Raw genomic sequence first — 15,692 nt, forward strand, 5'->3', positions numbered from 1 at the left:
GCAGTCACACTTTTGAATACATTTATTAAACATTGTTTTTATTCTAATTTATTGTCCACTGATGTGTTCTACATCATCAAGGTAACAACTGGTGATTAAGAATGATAGGATAGTCTTTTGCAGTACAAAAATAAAATAATCATCATTCTGGTGCTCCTACATTTTGTCTGGTGCTCCTACATTTTGTCTGGTGCTCCTACATTTTGTCTGGTGCTCCTACATTTTGCCTGGTGCTCCTACATTTTGTCTGGTGCTCCTACATTTTGTCTGGTGCTCTTACATTTTGTCTGGTGCTCCTACATTTTGTCTGGTGCTCCTACATTTTGTCTGGTGCTCCTACATTTTGTCTGGTGCTCCTTACTTTCTGAAATTAGGAGCACCAGTGCTACCAATAAAAATAGGTAATTTAGAGCCCTGCCTATACCTCAGGTGTGCAATCCAATCGTTGCAGCGGGCTCAACCTGCCCGTTTCTTTTCAGACAGCTGAACAAGCTAATTTCATTATTTAGAACACACATCGCTTCGCACTGTCTGACTGACATGAGAGTGATGCGTGCTGGCATCTGGAAAGGCCTTTTTTATGATCGCATGAATCATAATCATATTCGGAAAATTCTCAATATCCGTTACTATACCCGTTTTGTCCAAATACACAGTACACCCCTAGTTCTGAGGTCGATAGACACTGTGCGAACAAGGGGAGAACAAGGGTATCTTTTCATGTTCATGAGGCGTATCGCTTAACATGCTGACCACACCGCTCGTGTTACGTGGGCTCCCGCTCGCGTTGCAAAATAAATGTACACCTACATGTTATTCCATCATTTCATCCAAACTGTTCGCGCGTGTCAATGAGCGTCTGCGTAGCCAGGCACTAAAGTAGAACTTGGTTCTATTTGTCACGCTTGACGCACTGCAAGTCCTGCCTCTCCCATCTCATTGGTTATTTAGAAGCATTTACCCACGTGGATGATTGAAAGATGAACTGAGGTCCACACTCCAGTCCAGTTGGTGGTGGTAATGCACCTTAAAGTTGGTTGCCAACCGCCATATAAGGTCAACAGAAGAAGAAGAAGACTGAAGGAGAAGAGATTACTAGAAACTAACTAGGTTTCCCCTTTTATCTGTGGCTTAATTGTCGGAGAAGAGAACACACGAAAAAAGGACCATATGCATTTCAGGTAAGTTTGTTTTGATATTTCAACCTGCGTGACCTGTTTGTGTCTGGTGTGGATGGACAAAATAAACATGCTTGCGATGACGGTGTGCGTACCTGGTCTAGACAGCATCTACAGCATCTGTTTGATTCCTAATGCAATAACTTGAGTGAAATGAATGAAAAGTGCCTTTCACAAGAACACACACACACAAACACACACAGGCACACACACAGGAACACACACGCACACACACACACACACACACACACACACACACACACACACACACACACACACACACACACACACACACACACACACACACACACACACACACACACACACACACACACACACACAGGAACACACACACACACAGGAACACACACACACAGGAACACACACACACACACACACACACACACACACACACACACACACACACACACACACACACACACACACACACATGAACACACACACAAGAACACACACACAGGAACACACACACAGGAACACACACACACACACACACAGGAACACACACACACAGGAACACACACACACACACACACAGGAATACACAAGTACAATAGTGAATTACCATCAGAGTTAGTAAGAAAAAACAAAAGCTTTAAAAGACATATTTTTATTCAAATAATTCAAGATTCAAGCAAGTCCCTGATAAATGACTGACATAGAGTAGCATATGTAATGTTTTCCTCTCAAATTATATTTACAAGTATGTTTATGATATTGATATTCATAGTATAATATAATAAAATTAGCCCATTTAAAGTTATATAATAATAATATATTATTGTTATTATTATTATATGAAATAAGTCTTAACCCTGAGGCAACAAACAAGTGAACTGTGATTTTCTTTGTTAAAAGTTTTGAAAGCTAGCAAGCTAACTAGATTCTAACTTTAGATTTGTACATGTATCTCGAACTTCAGACAAATCACATGAATGGAAGCATTGGGGGGAGGGAGAAATAGATATTCCTGGTACAGGAACACATTGTTGGCCAAGCCCAACTCCTCTCAATGTTCAATCTTCGAATATAGAATCCCACTGGATTTTCTCTACATTCCATTCCTCTCTCCTGAGAAACCAGGGCATAGAACCTTCACAGCCCAATGAGAGTTGAGCATTCATCAAGTCCTGACTAGCACCTAATCTGTGGATTTCTCCCCATGTCAATGCATAGATATACATATTTATATTCATATACAACATCGTTTTGAAATAAAACTAGATGCTAGCTTGTAAAGTGCATCTGCTTGGAAATTTAGTGATCGACTAAAGGTTAGTAAAATCTCTGCCACATTTTGTTTTGAAATAACTTCTGATGTTGAAATATTATTTATTTTCTTCTGATCGCTTCCAGGTGTAATTTCTAAAAAGGTGATGTGTCCATACAGACATTGATCTCTTGAAATATTTGACAACAAAAAATAGTTATCACCTCTGCCTTTAGAGAGACAAAAGGAATCTCGGTGGGGGGGACGGGGACGGGACGGGGGGACGGGGGGACGGGGGACGGGACAGGGGGATGGGGACGGGACGGGGGGACGGTTGAATAAAATGTGGCCTCTATCAAATTCAATTAATGGAACACAATCAAGAATGAGATATTCCATATTCCAAAACTAGTAAATTCAGCATACCGTGCTCCATTGTGGCCAATGCCTAGGTTTCAGGCCTAGGGCTAGCACTGCAGTCTACATACACACATCTTTCTGATGCAGGCTGTATGTAAACAGAGGCCTGTGTTTATCCATTAATCATTTAAAAAAATGTTTTATCCACAATATGAATTTGTTATATTTTAATCTTACGACCCCTGTTGGCCAGGAGGGCACGAATACATCATGAGAAACATCTGGGAGTATCTGCAATCTGAAGAGACTACCAATACCAATCTGAAGAGACTACCAATACCAATCTGAAGAGACTACCAATACCAATCTTGGTAAAGCCACCTTTACTCTCCTATGTGTTTGGAAGCTCAGGGAACTTTCAACCCATATTACTAAAACCAATGGAAATCGGCCAGGTCCAGTGAAGGATACCTCATCTCTCTCTTGTGGTTCTCCGATGCATTTTGTTCAATTATTTCTGTGTGTAATGTTTTACAAGAATTTTACAGAACATGAGCGAATCAGTTGATGTATTGGTGCCATGTTTCGGTGTATATATGTGCCAGGTTTGACTGTTCACAGCAATGTGCACGTGCCAGACTTCCCCTCCCCGTCATCACCCCCAGCACACTCTTTCCTGTTGGGGTCGTTCAGCTCGTCAAACAGGTTCGTATCGATCATCTCCTGTTGCCACGGAATGGCCACGGCTCCCGTGCCAATCTCCTTGAAGAACTTCTCGTCGTTGGCGTCGAACACAATGCCCTTAATCTCGGAGAACTCAGCGATGTCGCCAGTGTCCTTGGCATAGACCACGTTGGGCTTGGGCACCCAAGGGGGGTCGATCAAACCAGCCTCCAGACGAGGAAAGTTGATGGACTTGAACCACTCGTGCTTACGGGGGTCCTCACCTCCTCCCCTGTGGAGGAAAGTTTGTTGACACATCCGTGTGAGCATCATACTGGCAGGTGAAGGCTAACTAGCTAACTAGCTAACTAGCTAACTACGCTAACGTCACAGATAACTCAGCAAAAAATACAGTCAAACAAACAAACTTAAATACTGTCTACTGAAAAATGAATTCAACCAGTTGTTTGCAGAGTACATCGGATACTTTTGATACTGCCTTGATCAATTGTAATGTAGGTAGTGTAGGTAGTGTAATTGAAAATGAATGCTATTATGCTATGCTATGCTATGCTATGCTGTGGTAAGCTACCTGACTTGATAGGGCTGTTTCCCCATAAATGACAACATCAGTAGAGAATAGATCATTGTTCTTGTTGCGTATATTAATGGTAGCCTGGACAGACTGATTCTCTTACTTGCAGCCCAGGCGTTCATCAATATTCTTCTTGAGGAACTCCTGGATGATGGCCTTGGTGGGCGCGTCAAAGTTCTTGTGCTCCCATGGGGGTTCCTCTTTGCAGATGCGACGTTGCACCTCCTCCTTCTCCACCTTCTGCTTCCCGGATTCGGGACCCTTGAACGGGGTGTAGGCAGCCACCATCTCGTAAATACTGCATCCCAGCGCCCACCAGTCCACCGATGTCCTGTAGGGAACTTCGTTCAGGATCTCAGGGGCCATGTATGCTCCGGTTCCAGCCTGGGACGGTGTAGGGGAGGCAGGAGGAGAGTTTCAGGAAGAATTGAAACAAGATGGAGACAATTAGAGGACAACTCATCATCATAGGGTATGTTTGAAACATCAGCTCATTTGGGTAACATGGCTTTAGAAGTGATTTTAACCATCCTTACAGTTCCTTCTATACTGTATCTGTTTCCTGTTTCTCAAAAGTCAACATTTCTCTTGACCGATAATGAAAGCATGCTGAAGCCAGTTATAATGGGTTGTCAGAAAGCTGATCCACATGATGAGGATGGAACAGCCTGAGTGATATTCTACATGCCAAGGTTCTGTACCATGAGATACGATCAGACCAAAAAAATACTGTTTTAGTGTTAGTTTGGTACATTTTCTACTAGCCTGGTCTAAGGCGTACTAGCCTCGGGCTAGCGAAGATGAGACAAGGTGAGACCTAGTGAGGATGAGACCAGGAAAATAAGGTTATGGGAATGAGGTAAGGTAAGGTCTTAGGAGTGACTAGAAAGGGACAGAGAGAGAGGGAAAGGGAGAAGATGGCTTACATTAAAACAGGACATGACTATGAACACAGCCATGTGCTGTTTTATATAAGCCCTCCATTTCCTGTCCCTCTCTCTCTGTCCCTCTCTAGTCCTTCCTGTGCTCCTTCCTGACTTCAGCCATAACGTGGGACAAGTAGCTTAATGCTAATGCTAATCTCTCTCTCTCTCTCCTGTCAAGAGTCATGTGCACATCCAGGGTGACGTACCTCTCCTTCTGCTTACATAAAGGATGTCCATCCATGGACTCTAGTGAGCGACCACATGTACCATATTCGGTCAGACACACACACACACACACACACACACACACACACACACACACACACACACACACACACACACACACACACACACACACACACACACACACACACACACACACACACACACACACACACACACACACACACACACACACAGACAAACACACACAGACAAACACACACACACACACACGTGTACATCTATATGTATAATCATGCACAAGTATAGCATTACAAATGTGCTTAGCAATACGTATTGGAGAGCCCTGTGGTCGTGTATTCTAGAGGACGACACTACCACAGCACTGCACATCGGACCTATAGCATGAATTCAAGAGCTTTTCACCTTGGTTGACTGGTATCAGGCTTCTATTTAAGCAATAAGGCCCGAGGGGGTGTGGTATATGGCCGATATACCACGGCTAAGGGCTATTGTTCTTAGGCACCACTCAACGCGGAGTCTAGAGTACCAGGTGTCTATTTAAGTAATAAGGCCCGAGGCGGTGTGGTATATGGCCAATATACCATGGCTAAGGGCTGTTGTTCTTATGCACGACTCAAAACGGAGTCCCTGGTACCAGGTGTCTATTAGCTTTTATCCTGCATGAGCTAAAGCAGGACTGCTTGCCAGGTTTCTCCTTGTACACAAAAATGGACATGCCACTCCCATCTTTCAGTTGACTTTTGACCCGCGCTTAATTGCTAACCACATTGAAAACACCTTTCCAAAAGAGGACAGCGATGGACTACTTACTCCCTGTGACTGGTCAAATCAAAGCTCTCCAAACACCTGATTGGTCCAGCCATTGGCCAAACAGCTGGGGCAAACTTTGGCCTCTAATTCCTCAACCTTTTTTGTAGATCTAAGGCCTCACTAAATACACTGCATAGTCAAGAAATTGTAAGTAGACCATCAAAATGGTCTAGTTCATTAATACACAGAAACTGTGCCTGAGGTTAACCTGGTTTTGCTAGTCTGATCAGGGGACTGATTTGTGTAATGCCTGCTAAGTAAGAGGCTTAAAAGGGCAAAGCCAGCCAAGCCTATGGGGGGTTAGTCAAGGCTCCCCGGTCTGCCGAGGAGGACCAGAGAAGAGCTCTGGATAATGAGCTTACTGGGCTTCTACAGAGCCTGCATCATACTCTTCATTGACCCGTAGAGATGCCCCAATCTGTAAAACTCTGTGACAAATCATTTGACTGAAAAGCTAATGGTTTACTGGTTCACAGGATTGATGAACATACACACAGCATCTACACACAGCATCTACACACAGCATCTACACACAGCATCTACACACAGCAGAAGTCTTCCTAAGGTGTATTTTTCATCAAGTATCAGTCAGCCAGGTAACAACACAATTTGCACAATTAACACAATTAGCCTTGTCCTCCCTGAATGAAATGGTTGGCGTAACCAAGGGAGATGCTTCTAAACAATCAATTTCTCTGGTTCTTTGACTTGCAAACTCCTGTCCTGTGTCTTTGATTGGTCAGATTGGTTTTGATGACCTCATTTTTTTGGTATCCTGGTTGTGCAAACAGACACCCCACGTAGAGACCTTGTAATATACCATTCTATAGTCTCAAGAGGCTACATAAATCTTGTCTATCTTTATATTGGACAAAGGTGCTGTACCCATGAGTTTACGCAGTACCCAAGGAGTTTAGGGGCTGGACATAATAATCCCTTTTTCACTGAAGAGATCAGGAGGACACCCCTGACACACAAATCCAACCCCCAACTCTACTTACAATGCCCCCAAAATGGTCTTTCCTATAGTTGTCTGGGATATAATAACCACCCACTAAGGATAAAATCAGTTATATCAAGGATGGGCAACTGACAATTTCCAAATAAATATATTTGTTTAAATGGAGGTGGGGATTCAGTCGGTAGTTAGGATAGTAGAATACACTAAATGACATTTTGACATGTGGTTTGTGCATCAGCAGGTTTTCTATTGTTATGTCAGTCACTGATAGTCACTCAATTAGCGTATGTCAGCAAAACATTTTTAGATTGGTGAATTAGTCTAGACAGCTATCTTGTAGTAATCATGGTCAAGTTACCATCTGGGGGGGCACCCATTGATTTTGTTTGTCACTCTCAGAGTTATTAGTAGAATTGCAGGAAATTAGCTGTAAAACTGCAAATGTTTCTCTCTGGGCCATGGCAAAATGAGTAGAAATGCATGAAATGTGTTATAACATTTACATTTACATTTAAGTCATTTAGCAGACGCTCTTATCCAGAGCGACTTACAAATTGGTGCATTCACCTTATGACATCCAGTGGAACAGTCACTTTACAATAGTGCATCTAAATCTTAAAAGGGGGGTGAGAAGGATTACTTATCCTATCCTTGGTAAAACTTCTCTATGCCTCATGGCAAAATGTGTAGAATTACATGATTTGTTTTATTCTCTCCTCTGTCAAGAGGGGGCTAAAAATGTTTTGCTCGCAAGGTGAGGAGGGCCCCCCCAAAAAATGTAACTTAGGGCCCCCAAAAGGCTAGGGCCGGCTCTGACTGCATGTGTAGGTACTGATGTACAGACCTACAAGCCCCTCATGATGAGTTCAGATTTTTCATGGTCCCCACACCAATCAAAGTTGCCCATCCCTGGTGTAGATCAATGATGTATATATACACAATATGACTTAGAGGGGCCCTGTTTTGAAGACACCGTGTCTCCATCTTGCGCAGCCCCGGGTTATATAATGGAGGCAGAGACTCCTCTTGGACAGATACTGAACGATCCAGTAATCCCTCCAGATTTACAGCAAAAGCTTCAGAGACAGAGAGAGGGTCCAGAGAATATATATATATGAGACTCTGAGGTCAAAAGTCATCAACCCTAACCCTAGCCCCATCATCTAATAGGCAGGGATAGGACAATACCATGTCATAAACTCATCCACTCCCTCCCATGTTAAGTTGCTCCTCATGTTTTTAGTGAGACATAGCACGTCGCTTCTGATCCCATATAAAACCCTTCAGCCTGGCTTTTGACCTAAAGCTGTTGCTGACACATCATTGTCAATTCACCAGAAAATGCATTAGAAGCCACAGGCACTTTTACTCATCCAAATTGTCACACTATGATGAAAAGGTAAATTCTGGAAGCTTGCTATCAGATCGCAACCATAAAGGAACCTTATTGCCTTCATTGTCATTACATCATCATCATTTCTTCATACTCATTCTCCACCATCCCGACTTTCGACTTTCAATAGTTTCCCAAAGCCACAGTCAACTACAAGTTTTTGAAAATCCAACTTCAACAGGCTTACCTTCTGGGAGATGGTCTTTCCAGCAGGTAGCTCCACGGCCAGACCCAGATCAGAGAGTCGGCACTGGCCAAAGCTGTCCAGCAGCACGTTCTCGGGCTTCATGTCACGATATATGATATCCATTTCATGCAGATGAAGAATGCCTGTGCAGATCTGCGCTGTGTAGTAGATGATACGTGGCATCTCGATACCCTTGGTCTTCTCACTGACGTAATAGATGTGATACCTGAGGTCACCGCCGTTCATCAGGGTCATGACAAGGCACAGGTGGGTCTTGGTGTCATAGGCGTAGGCCAGGTTGACAAGAAACAGGCTGTTGACCTTTTCCAGGATCTGCTTCTCCAGCAGGGCCATCTTCTCACCATGTTTCTTCTTCAGGCGCTTCTTGCACAGCTTCTTGCAGGCGTACATCTGGCCTGTGTTCTTCACCTGTACGGCACATACCTGGACAGAGGGAGACCGTGGGTTAGAAGGACTCTTGAATACCTCAGCAGTACCCTAAGGGCTGGATAAATGGCACCTTGTGACACTCAGATTTGATACTGACACATGACGCTTGAACAGGGAGACATTTGGAGTTTCCATTGAGAATTCTCTCATCTTGTAGAACAACTTGATAATGATACAAGCTTGAAAGTATGCATAGAGTAGTAGCGAGTGATGAAACTGATTCTGTACTTTAGGAATTAAGAACCGTGGGTCATCTCTTGTGGGGGATTAATGAGAGATTAGCTCTTTGCAAGTTAACTGAGGTGTACTTTGTACTGATAGACGCTGCATCAGTGAAACTATGGGAACGACTATATGGGATTAGTAATTGATTCTGTACATAATTCTTTATTTTGTGAATTGTCCTGTTGCCACATGTGTTTTACATTCATTAAAGAGATACTATTGCAGATACATATTACTGACACGTAGTCATTTTGCCAGTGTTGCAAAGACATGATGCTGCTGTATTGGTTTCTGCATGCTTACCTCTCCGAAACCTCCCTTACCCAGAGTTCTGAACTCATAAAAGGTTTTATCACTGATGGGCTGCTTCTCGTACTCCTTCCACTGCAGGAATTTGTCAAAGAAGGGGCTAGTTTGGTAGTCCGTGAAGGGCTTGTCTTTCAGAAACTCCCGTGTGGCTTCCTTCACCTTGACATTCATCACTTCGTCAAAGTCATTGTCCGTCACTGCCTTACACTTGTCGGCTACCTCCCCAGTGAGGTAGGTCAGAAAGTTATTGGAGTCGGCCTTGCAAAACTTTTTCATCATGTTCGCCCTCTGCTTATCCTTGTCAGCACCTTCCGCCAGATCCCAGTCATTCAGCTCGTCCAGGTACTCAGCGGCATTGATGTACTCTGGGGTAGCAGTCAGGAACTGCCGGAAGAACTTCTTGCCGATTGGCTGCCTCTCACAGAGCGACTCAAAGTTCTTATCAATGGTAGTCCGGATGGTGGCACACTGCTCGGCCAGGGGCAGTGACAAACTCCGACGACGCTTTTTCATCTCCTTGTCGTCGCCACCCTGGGCTTTCAGGTAGGCCGTGTTGGCCACCAGGTTATCCAATCCCCCCATGTCACACATCTTGGTGGCTTTGTCTGGTCTATCCCCCCTACGTGACTGGGTTCTTCAGCAGTTCCTTAGGATCGCTTGCTCTGTGCAGTGTGCTTTCTGAGTGTGCGTGTCTGTGTGTGTGCAACTCGCTCCAAAGACTGGATGCGAATGAGCGGCAACAACACACGTACCTGCAGACCTAAGACACACCCAGTAATTACTCCTTTAGAATTAAATACCTGGGAGGGATTTTGGCTTAAGGATCTTTGTGTTGTCTATTCGCAGATGCTGTTCACGGAAAGGGAACTGTAAGAAGGTTCTCTCCTAAGAGGCTTTATGGTTCGCTATATTTGGCCCGGTGTCGACCTGTGACTATTGGAGGAGCGTTGGGTTCTGTTGACTAAACACTTAGGTTGAGATGATGAGGAGAGAAGAGGATCTGTCTGCACATACTCATACAACACATATACTCATACAACACATATACTCATACAACACATATACTCATACAACACATATACTCACTCAAACATACCCTCATACCTTTTGTCGTCATTATTACGAACCCCAAATTATTGAAAACAATTAAATCTACAATTCCCATCTACTATGAAGTCCTAGAGATCTCTGAAGCACTCAGATTAGCCAGTATAGATTTTATTGGATTATGGGGCAGAGCCGTAAATTGGCTCTCAAGATAACTTGTTGAGATATATCAAATAAAATCAAATGTATTTATACAGCCCTTCTTACATCAGCTGATATATCAAAGTGCTGTACAGAAACCCAGGCTAAAACCCCAAACAGCAAGCAACGCAGGTGTAGAAGCACAGTGGCTAGGAAAAACTCCCTAGAAAGGCCAGAACCTAGGACGACACCGAGAGAGGAACCAGGCTATGGGGGGTGGCCAGTCCTCTTCTGGCTGTGCCGGGTCAAGCTTTATCCCATGTCTGAATGGTTTCTGAACATTTGATGAACAAGTTTTTTTTCTTCATAATTCAGATATAACTGATTCATGCATTATGCTGCATGCTCCTGAATGTTTGTAAACGTAAGACAGCGCCTAGAGGTTGGAGGTTATTGGAGCAAAAGCTGGACAAGTGGTCAATTTGCCTTACATCGACTCTCAAGTGGCGCAGCGGTCTAAGGCACTGCATCTCAGTGCAAGAGGTGTCACTGCAGTCCCTGGTTTGAATTCAGGTTGCATCACACTATGGCACTTTATATACCAAGTCCTAGACTGTTTTCTAATGATAATCATGAATGTTGAGTTGATGAACGAGATCCTTCCCAGTGGTTTCCCATAGAGTGCACAGTTGGCCCTGCGTTGTCCGGGTTTGGCCGGGGTAGGCTGTCATTGTAAATAAGAATTTGTTCTTAAACTGACTTGCCTGGTTTAAATAAAAGTTCAATTTAAAAAATGAATGAGTTGTAAGCAGTCGAGTAGAGCAAACAATAATCTTACAGTGAGCCCAGTTTCCCAAAAGCATATTAAGGCTTAGTTCATTGTTAGAACCATAAGAACTCTCTCTCTCAATTATATTCAATTTAATGGGCTTTATTGGCATGGGAATCATATGTTTCCATTGCCAAAGCAAGTTAAATAGATAAAAAAAATGAAGGAAAAAAATAACAATAAACATTACACTCACAAATGCTCAGGAAGAATAAAGACATTTCAAATGTCATATTATGACTATATACAGTGTTATAATTATGTGCCAATAGTTAAAGTACAAAAGGGAAAATAAATAAACATAAATATAGGTTGTATTTACAATGGTGTTTGTTCTTCACTGGTTGCCCTTTTCTTACGGCAACAGGTCACAAATCTTGCTGCTGTGATTGCACACTGTGGTATTTCACCCAATAGGAATGGGAGTTCATTTGGATTTGTTTTAAAATTCTTTGTGGGTCTGTGTAATCTGAGGGAATTATATGTCTCTAATATGGTCATACATTTGGCAGGAGGTTATGAAGTGCAACTCAGTTTCCACCTAATTTTGTGGGCAGTGTGCACATAGCCTGTCTTCTCTTGATAGCCAGGTCTGCCTTCGTCGGCCTTTCTCAATAGCAAGGCTAAACTCACTGCGTCTGTACATAGTCAAAGATGTTCTTAATTTTGGGTCAGTCACAGTGGTCAGGTATTCTGCCACTGTGTACTCTCTGTTTAGGGCCCAATAGCATTCTAGTTTGCTATGTTTTTTGTAAATTCTTTCCAATGTGTCAAGTAATGATCTTTTTGTTTTCTCATGATTTGGGTGGGTCTAATTGTGTTGCTGTCCTGGGGCACTGTGGGGTCTGTTTGTGAACGGAGACCCAGGAACAGCTTGCTTAGGGGGCTCTTCTCCAGGATAATTTCTCTGTAGGTGCTGGCTTTGTTATGGAAGGTTTGGGAATCACTTCCTTTAAGGTGGTTGTTCAGGGGGAGAATGACATATTTTTACCTTGTCAGTTCAGGGATCCGATCTAGCAATCTTTCTGTTACTGGCCCAATGCTCTAACCCCTAGGCTACCTGCCGCCCCCCACTAGGCTACCTGCCGCCCTGGCAAGTGACTCTGAACTTACAATGGCTAGCCCCAAGTAGTTATATATTTTATTATTTTCTTGTGCATTTTGCTACTTGCCTCATGACTCCTGCTTGCATTGTTGAATATGAACTTTCGTGGGACAGACTATGTTTGTTCCCAGACTCGGGACTCTGACTCTCTATTGGTTACAGACTTTTGGCCTCCCATCCTATTCTTACCACCTCACGCCGGCTTTGTAGGTCATGTGGTTTGGTAAGAAGAATGCCCCTCTCCCCACAGGTGGGATTACTACCTCTGAGGTAGTCTGAGGTAGTCACCTCATAGAAGTACTTGGGAGTATGGCTAGATGGTACACTGTCCTTCTCTCAGCACATATCAAAGCTGCAAGCTAAAGTTAAATCTAGACTTGGTTCCTCTATCGTAATCGCTCCTCTTTCACCCCAGCTGCCAAACTAACCCTGATTCAGATGACCATCCTACCCATGCTAGATTACGGAGACATAATTTATAGATCAGAAAGGTAAGGGTGCTCTCAAGTGGCTAGATGTTCTTTACCATTCGGCCATCAGATTTGCCACCAATGCTCCTTATAGGACACATCACTGCACTCTATACTTCTCTGTAAACTGGTCAACTCTGTTTACCCGTCGCAATACCCACTGGTTGATGCTTATTTATAAAACCCTCTTAGGCCTCACTCCCCCCTATCTGAGATATCTAAATGTTGTACCACGTTTTGTGCCTCTACCATGTTGTGTTGCTAATATGTTGTTGGCATGTTGTGTTGTACCATGCTGTGTTGTCATGTGTTGCTGCCATGCTATGTTGTTGTCTTAGGTCTCTCTTTATGTAGTGTTGTGTTGTCTCTCTTGTCGTGATGTGTGTTTTGTCCTATATTTATGTTATTATATTTATTTATTATCCCAGGCCCCCGTCCCTCCAGGAGGCCTTTTGCCTTTTGGTAGCCCATCATTGTAAACAAGAATTTGTTCTTAACTGACTTGCCTCGTTAAATAAAGGTAAAATAAATAAATGCATTTTTTATCATGTCGGATGTTTTTCCACCAACAACACTTTCCATCAATTTGTACAGCAGACCCTCATGCCAAATTGAGTCAAGCTTTTTTTAAATCAACAAAGCATGAGAAGACTTTGCCTTTGTTTTGGTTTGTTTATGTGTCAATTAGGGTGTGCAGGGTGAATACGTGGTCTGTCGTAAGGTAATTTGGTAAAAAGACCATTTGACTTTTGCTCAGAACATTGTTTTCGCTGAGGTAATATACCAGTTTGCTATTAATGATAATGCAGAGGATTTTCCCAAGGATGCTGTTGACGCATATCCCATATATGGTATTAAATGCTGAGCTGTAGTCGATGAACAGCATTCTTACATAGGTATTCCTCTTGTCCAGATGGTTTAGGGCAGTGTGCAGTGTGATTGCAATTGCGTTATCTGTGGACCTATTGGGGCGGTATGCAAATTGTGTGGGTGGGTCTAGGGTGGCAGGTAGGGTGGAGGTGATATGATCCTTGACTAGTCTCTCAAAGCACTTCATGATGATGGAAGTGAGTGCTACGGGGTGATAGTTGTTTAGCTCAGTTACCTTAGCTTTCTTGGGAACAGCAACAATGGTGGCCCTCTTGAAGCATGTGGGAACAGCAGACTGGGATAGGGATTGATTGAATATGTCCGTAAACACACCAACCAGCTGGTCTGCGCATGCTCTGAGGACGCGGCTAAGGATGCCTTCTGGGCCGGCAGCCTTGCCAGGGTTAACACATTTAAATGTTTTACCCACGTTGGCTGCCATGTTGGTGGCACTGTATTGTCCTCAAAGCGAGCAAAAAAGTTGTTTCGTTTGTCTGGGAGCAAGACATCGGGGTCTGCGACGTGGTTGGTTTTCTTTTTGTAGTCCGTGATTATCAATAGACCATGCCACATACCTCTCGTGTCTGAGCCGTTGAATTGCGACTCTACTTTGTGTCTATACTGACGCTTAGCTAGTTTGATTGCCTTAAGGAGGGAATAGCTACACTGTTTGTATTCGGTCATGTTTCCGGTCGCCTTGCCCTGATTAAAAGCAGTGGTTTGCGCTTTCAGTTTTGCGAGAATGCTGCCATCAATCCACGGTTTCTGGTTGGGGAAGGTTTTAATAGTCGCCTTGGGTACAACATCACCGATGCACTTGCTAATAAACTCGCTCACAGAATCAGAGTATACATCAATGTTGTTGTCCGATACTATCCGGAACATATCCCAGTCCACGTGATCGAAGCAATCTTGAAGCATGGAATCAGATTGGTCAGACCAGCTTTGAACAGACCTGAGCACGGGCATTTCCTGTTTTACTTTCTATCTATAGGCTGGGAGCAACAAAATTGAGTCGTGGTCAGATATGCCGAAAGGAGGGTGAGGGAGGGCTTTGTATGCGTTGCGGAAGTTAGAGTAACAATGATCGAGAATTTTGCCAGCCCGGGTTGCGCATTCGATATGCTGATAAAATTTAGGGAGCCTTGTTTTCAGATTTGCCTTGTTAAAATCCCTAGCTACAATAAATGCAGCCTCAGGATATGTGGTTTCCATTTGACATAGAATACACATGACTGTGATTGTAATCGAAGAGAATTCTCTTGGTAGATAATGCGTTCGGCATTTGATTGTAAGGAATTCTAGGTCAGGTGAACAAAAGGACTTGAGTTCCTGTATGTTTTTATGATCACACCATGACACACCATAATCATAAGGCATACACCCCCGCCCTTCTTCTTACCAGAGAGATGTTTGTTTCTCTCGGCGCGATGCGTGAAGAAACCATGTGGCTGTGATAACGTATCCCAAGTGAGCCATGTTTCTGTGAAACATAGAATGTTACAATCTCTGATGTCTCTCTGGAAGGCAACCCTTAATCTGATTTTGTTTACCGTCAAGAGATTGGACATTGGCAAGTAGTATACTCGGGAGTGGTGAGCGATGTGCCCGTCTACGGAGCCTGACCAGAAGAGCGCTCAGTCTGCCCATTCTGCGACGCCATTGTTTTGGGTCGCCTGCTGGGATCCAATCCATTGTCCTGGGTGGTGGACCAAACAGAGGATCCGCTTCGGGA

The 15,692-nt window shown here is 43.6% G+C and overlaps 1 protein-coding gene across 1 annotated transcript; it reads right to left on the minus strand.

Moving 5' to 3' along the window:
* Positions 1 to 1,846: 1,846 nt before the first annotated feature.
* Positions 1,847 to 10,200, minus strand: LOC118377403 (rhodopsin kinase grk7a-like). Its single transcript, XM_035764300.2, has 4 exons — positions 9,490 to 10,200; positions 8,512 to 8,955; positions 4,131 to 4,411; positions 1,847 to 3,724 (listed from the first exon to the last, which is right to left on the minus strand). The coding sequence occupies exons 1-4, from the start codon at positions 10,084 to 10,086 to the stop codon at positions 3,385 to 3,387; spliced, it is 1,662 nt and encodes a 553-aa protein (XP_035620193.1). The 5' UTR covers positions 10,087 to 10,200; the 3' UTR covers positions 1,847 to 3,384.
* Between the last annotated feature and the right edge of the window lie 5,492 nt (positions 10,201 to 15,692).

The sequence above is a fragment of the Oncorhynchus keta genome, chromosome 15, assembly GCF_023373465.1.
Source record: "Oncorhynchus keta strain PuntledgeMale-10-30-2019 chromosome 15, Oket_V2, whole genome shotgun sequence".
NCBI lineage: Eukaryota > Metazoa > Chordata > Actinopteri > Salmoniformes > Salmonidae > Oncorhynchus > Oncorhynchus keta.

Coding starts and splice junctions, on each gene's coding strand:
- LOC118377403 (XM_035764300.2), bottom strand. CDS start 10,086: ATGTGTGACATGGGGGGATTGGATAACCTGGTGGCCAACACGGCCTAC. Junction 8,956..9,489: donor GTAAGGGAGGTTTCGGAGAG/GTAAGCATGCAG, acceptor CCCTCTGTCCAG/GTATGTGCCGTACAGGTGAA. Junction 3,725..4,130: donor GATGAACGCCTGGGCTGCAA/GTAAGAGAATCA, acceptor TTTCCTCCACAG/GGGAGGAGGTGAGGACCCCC.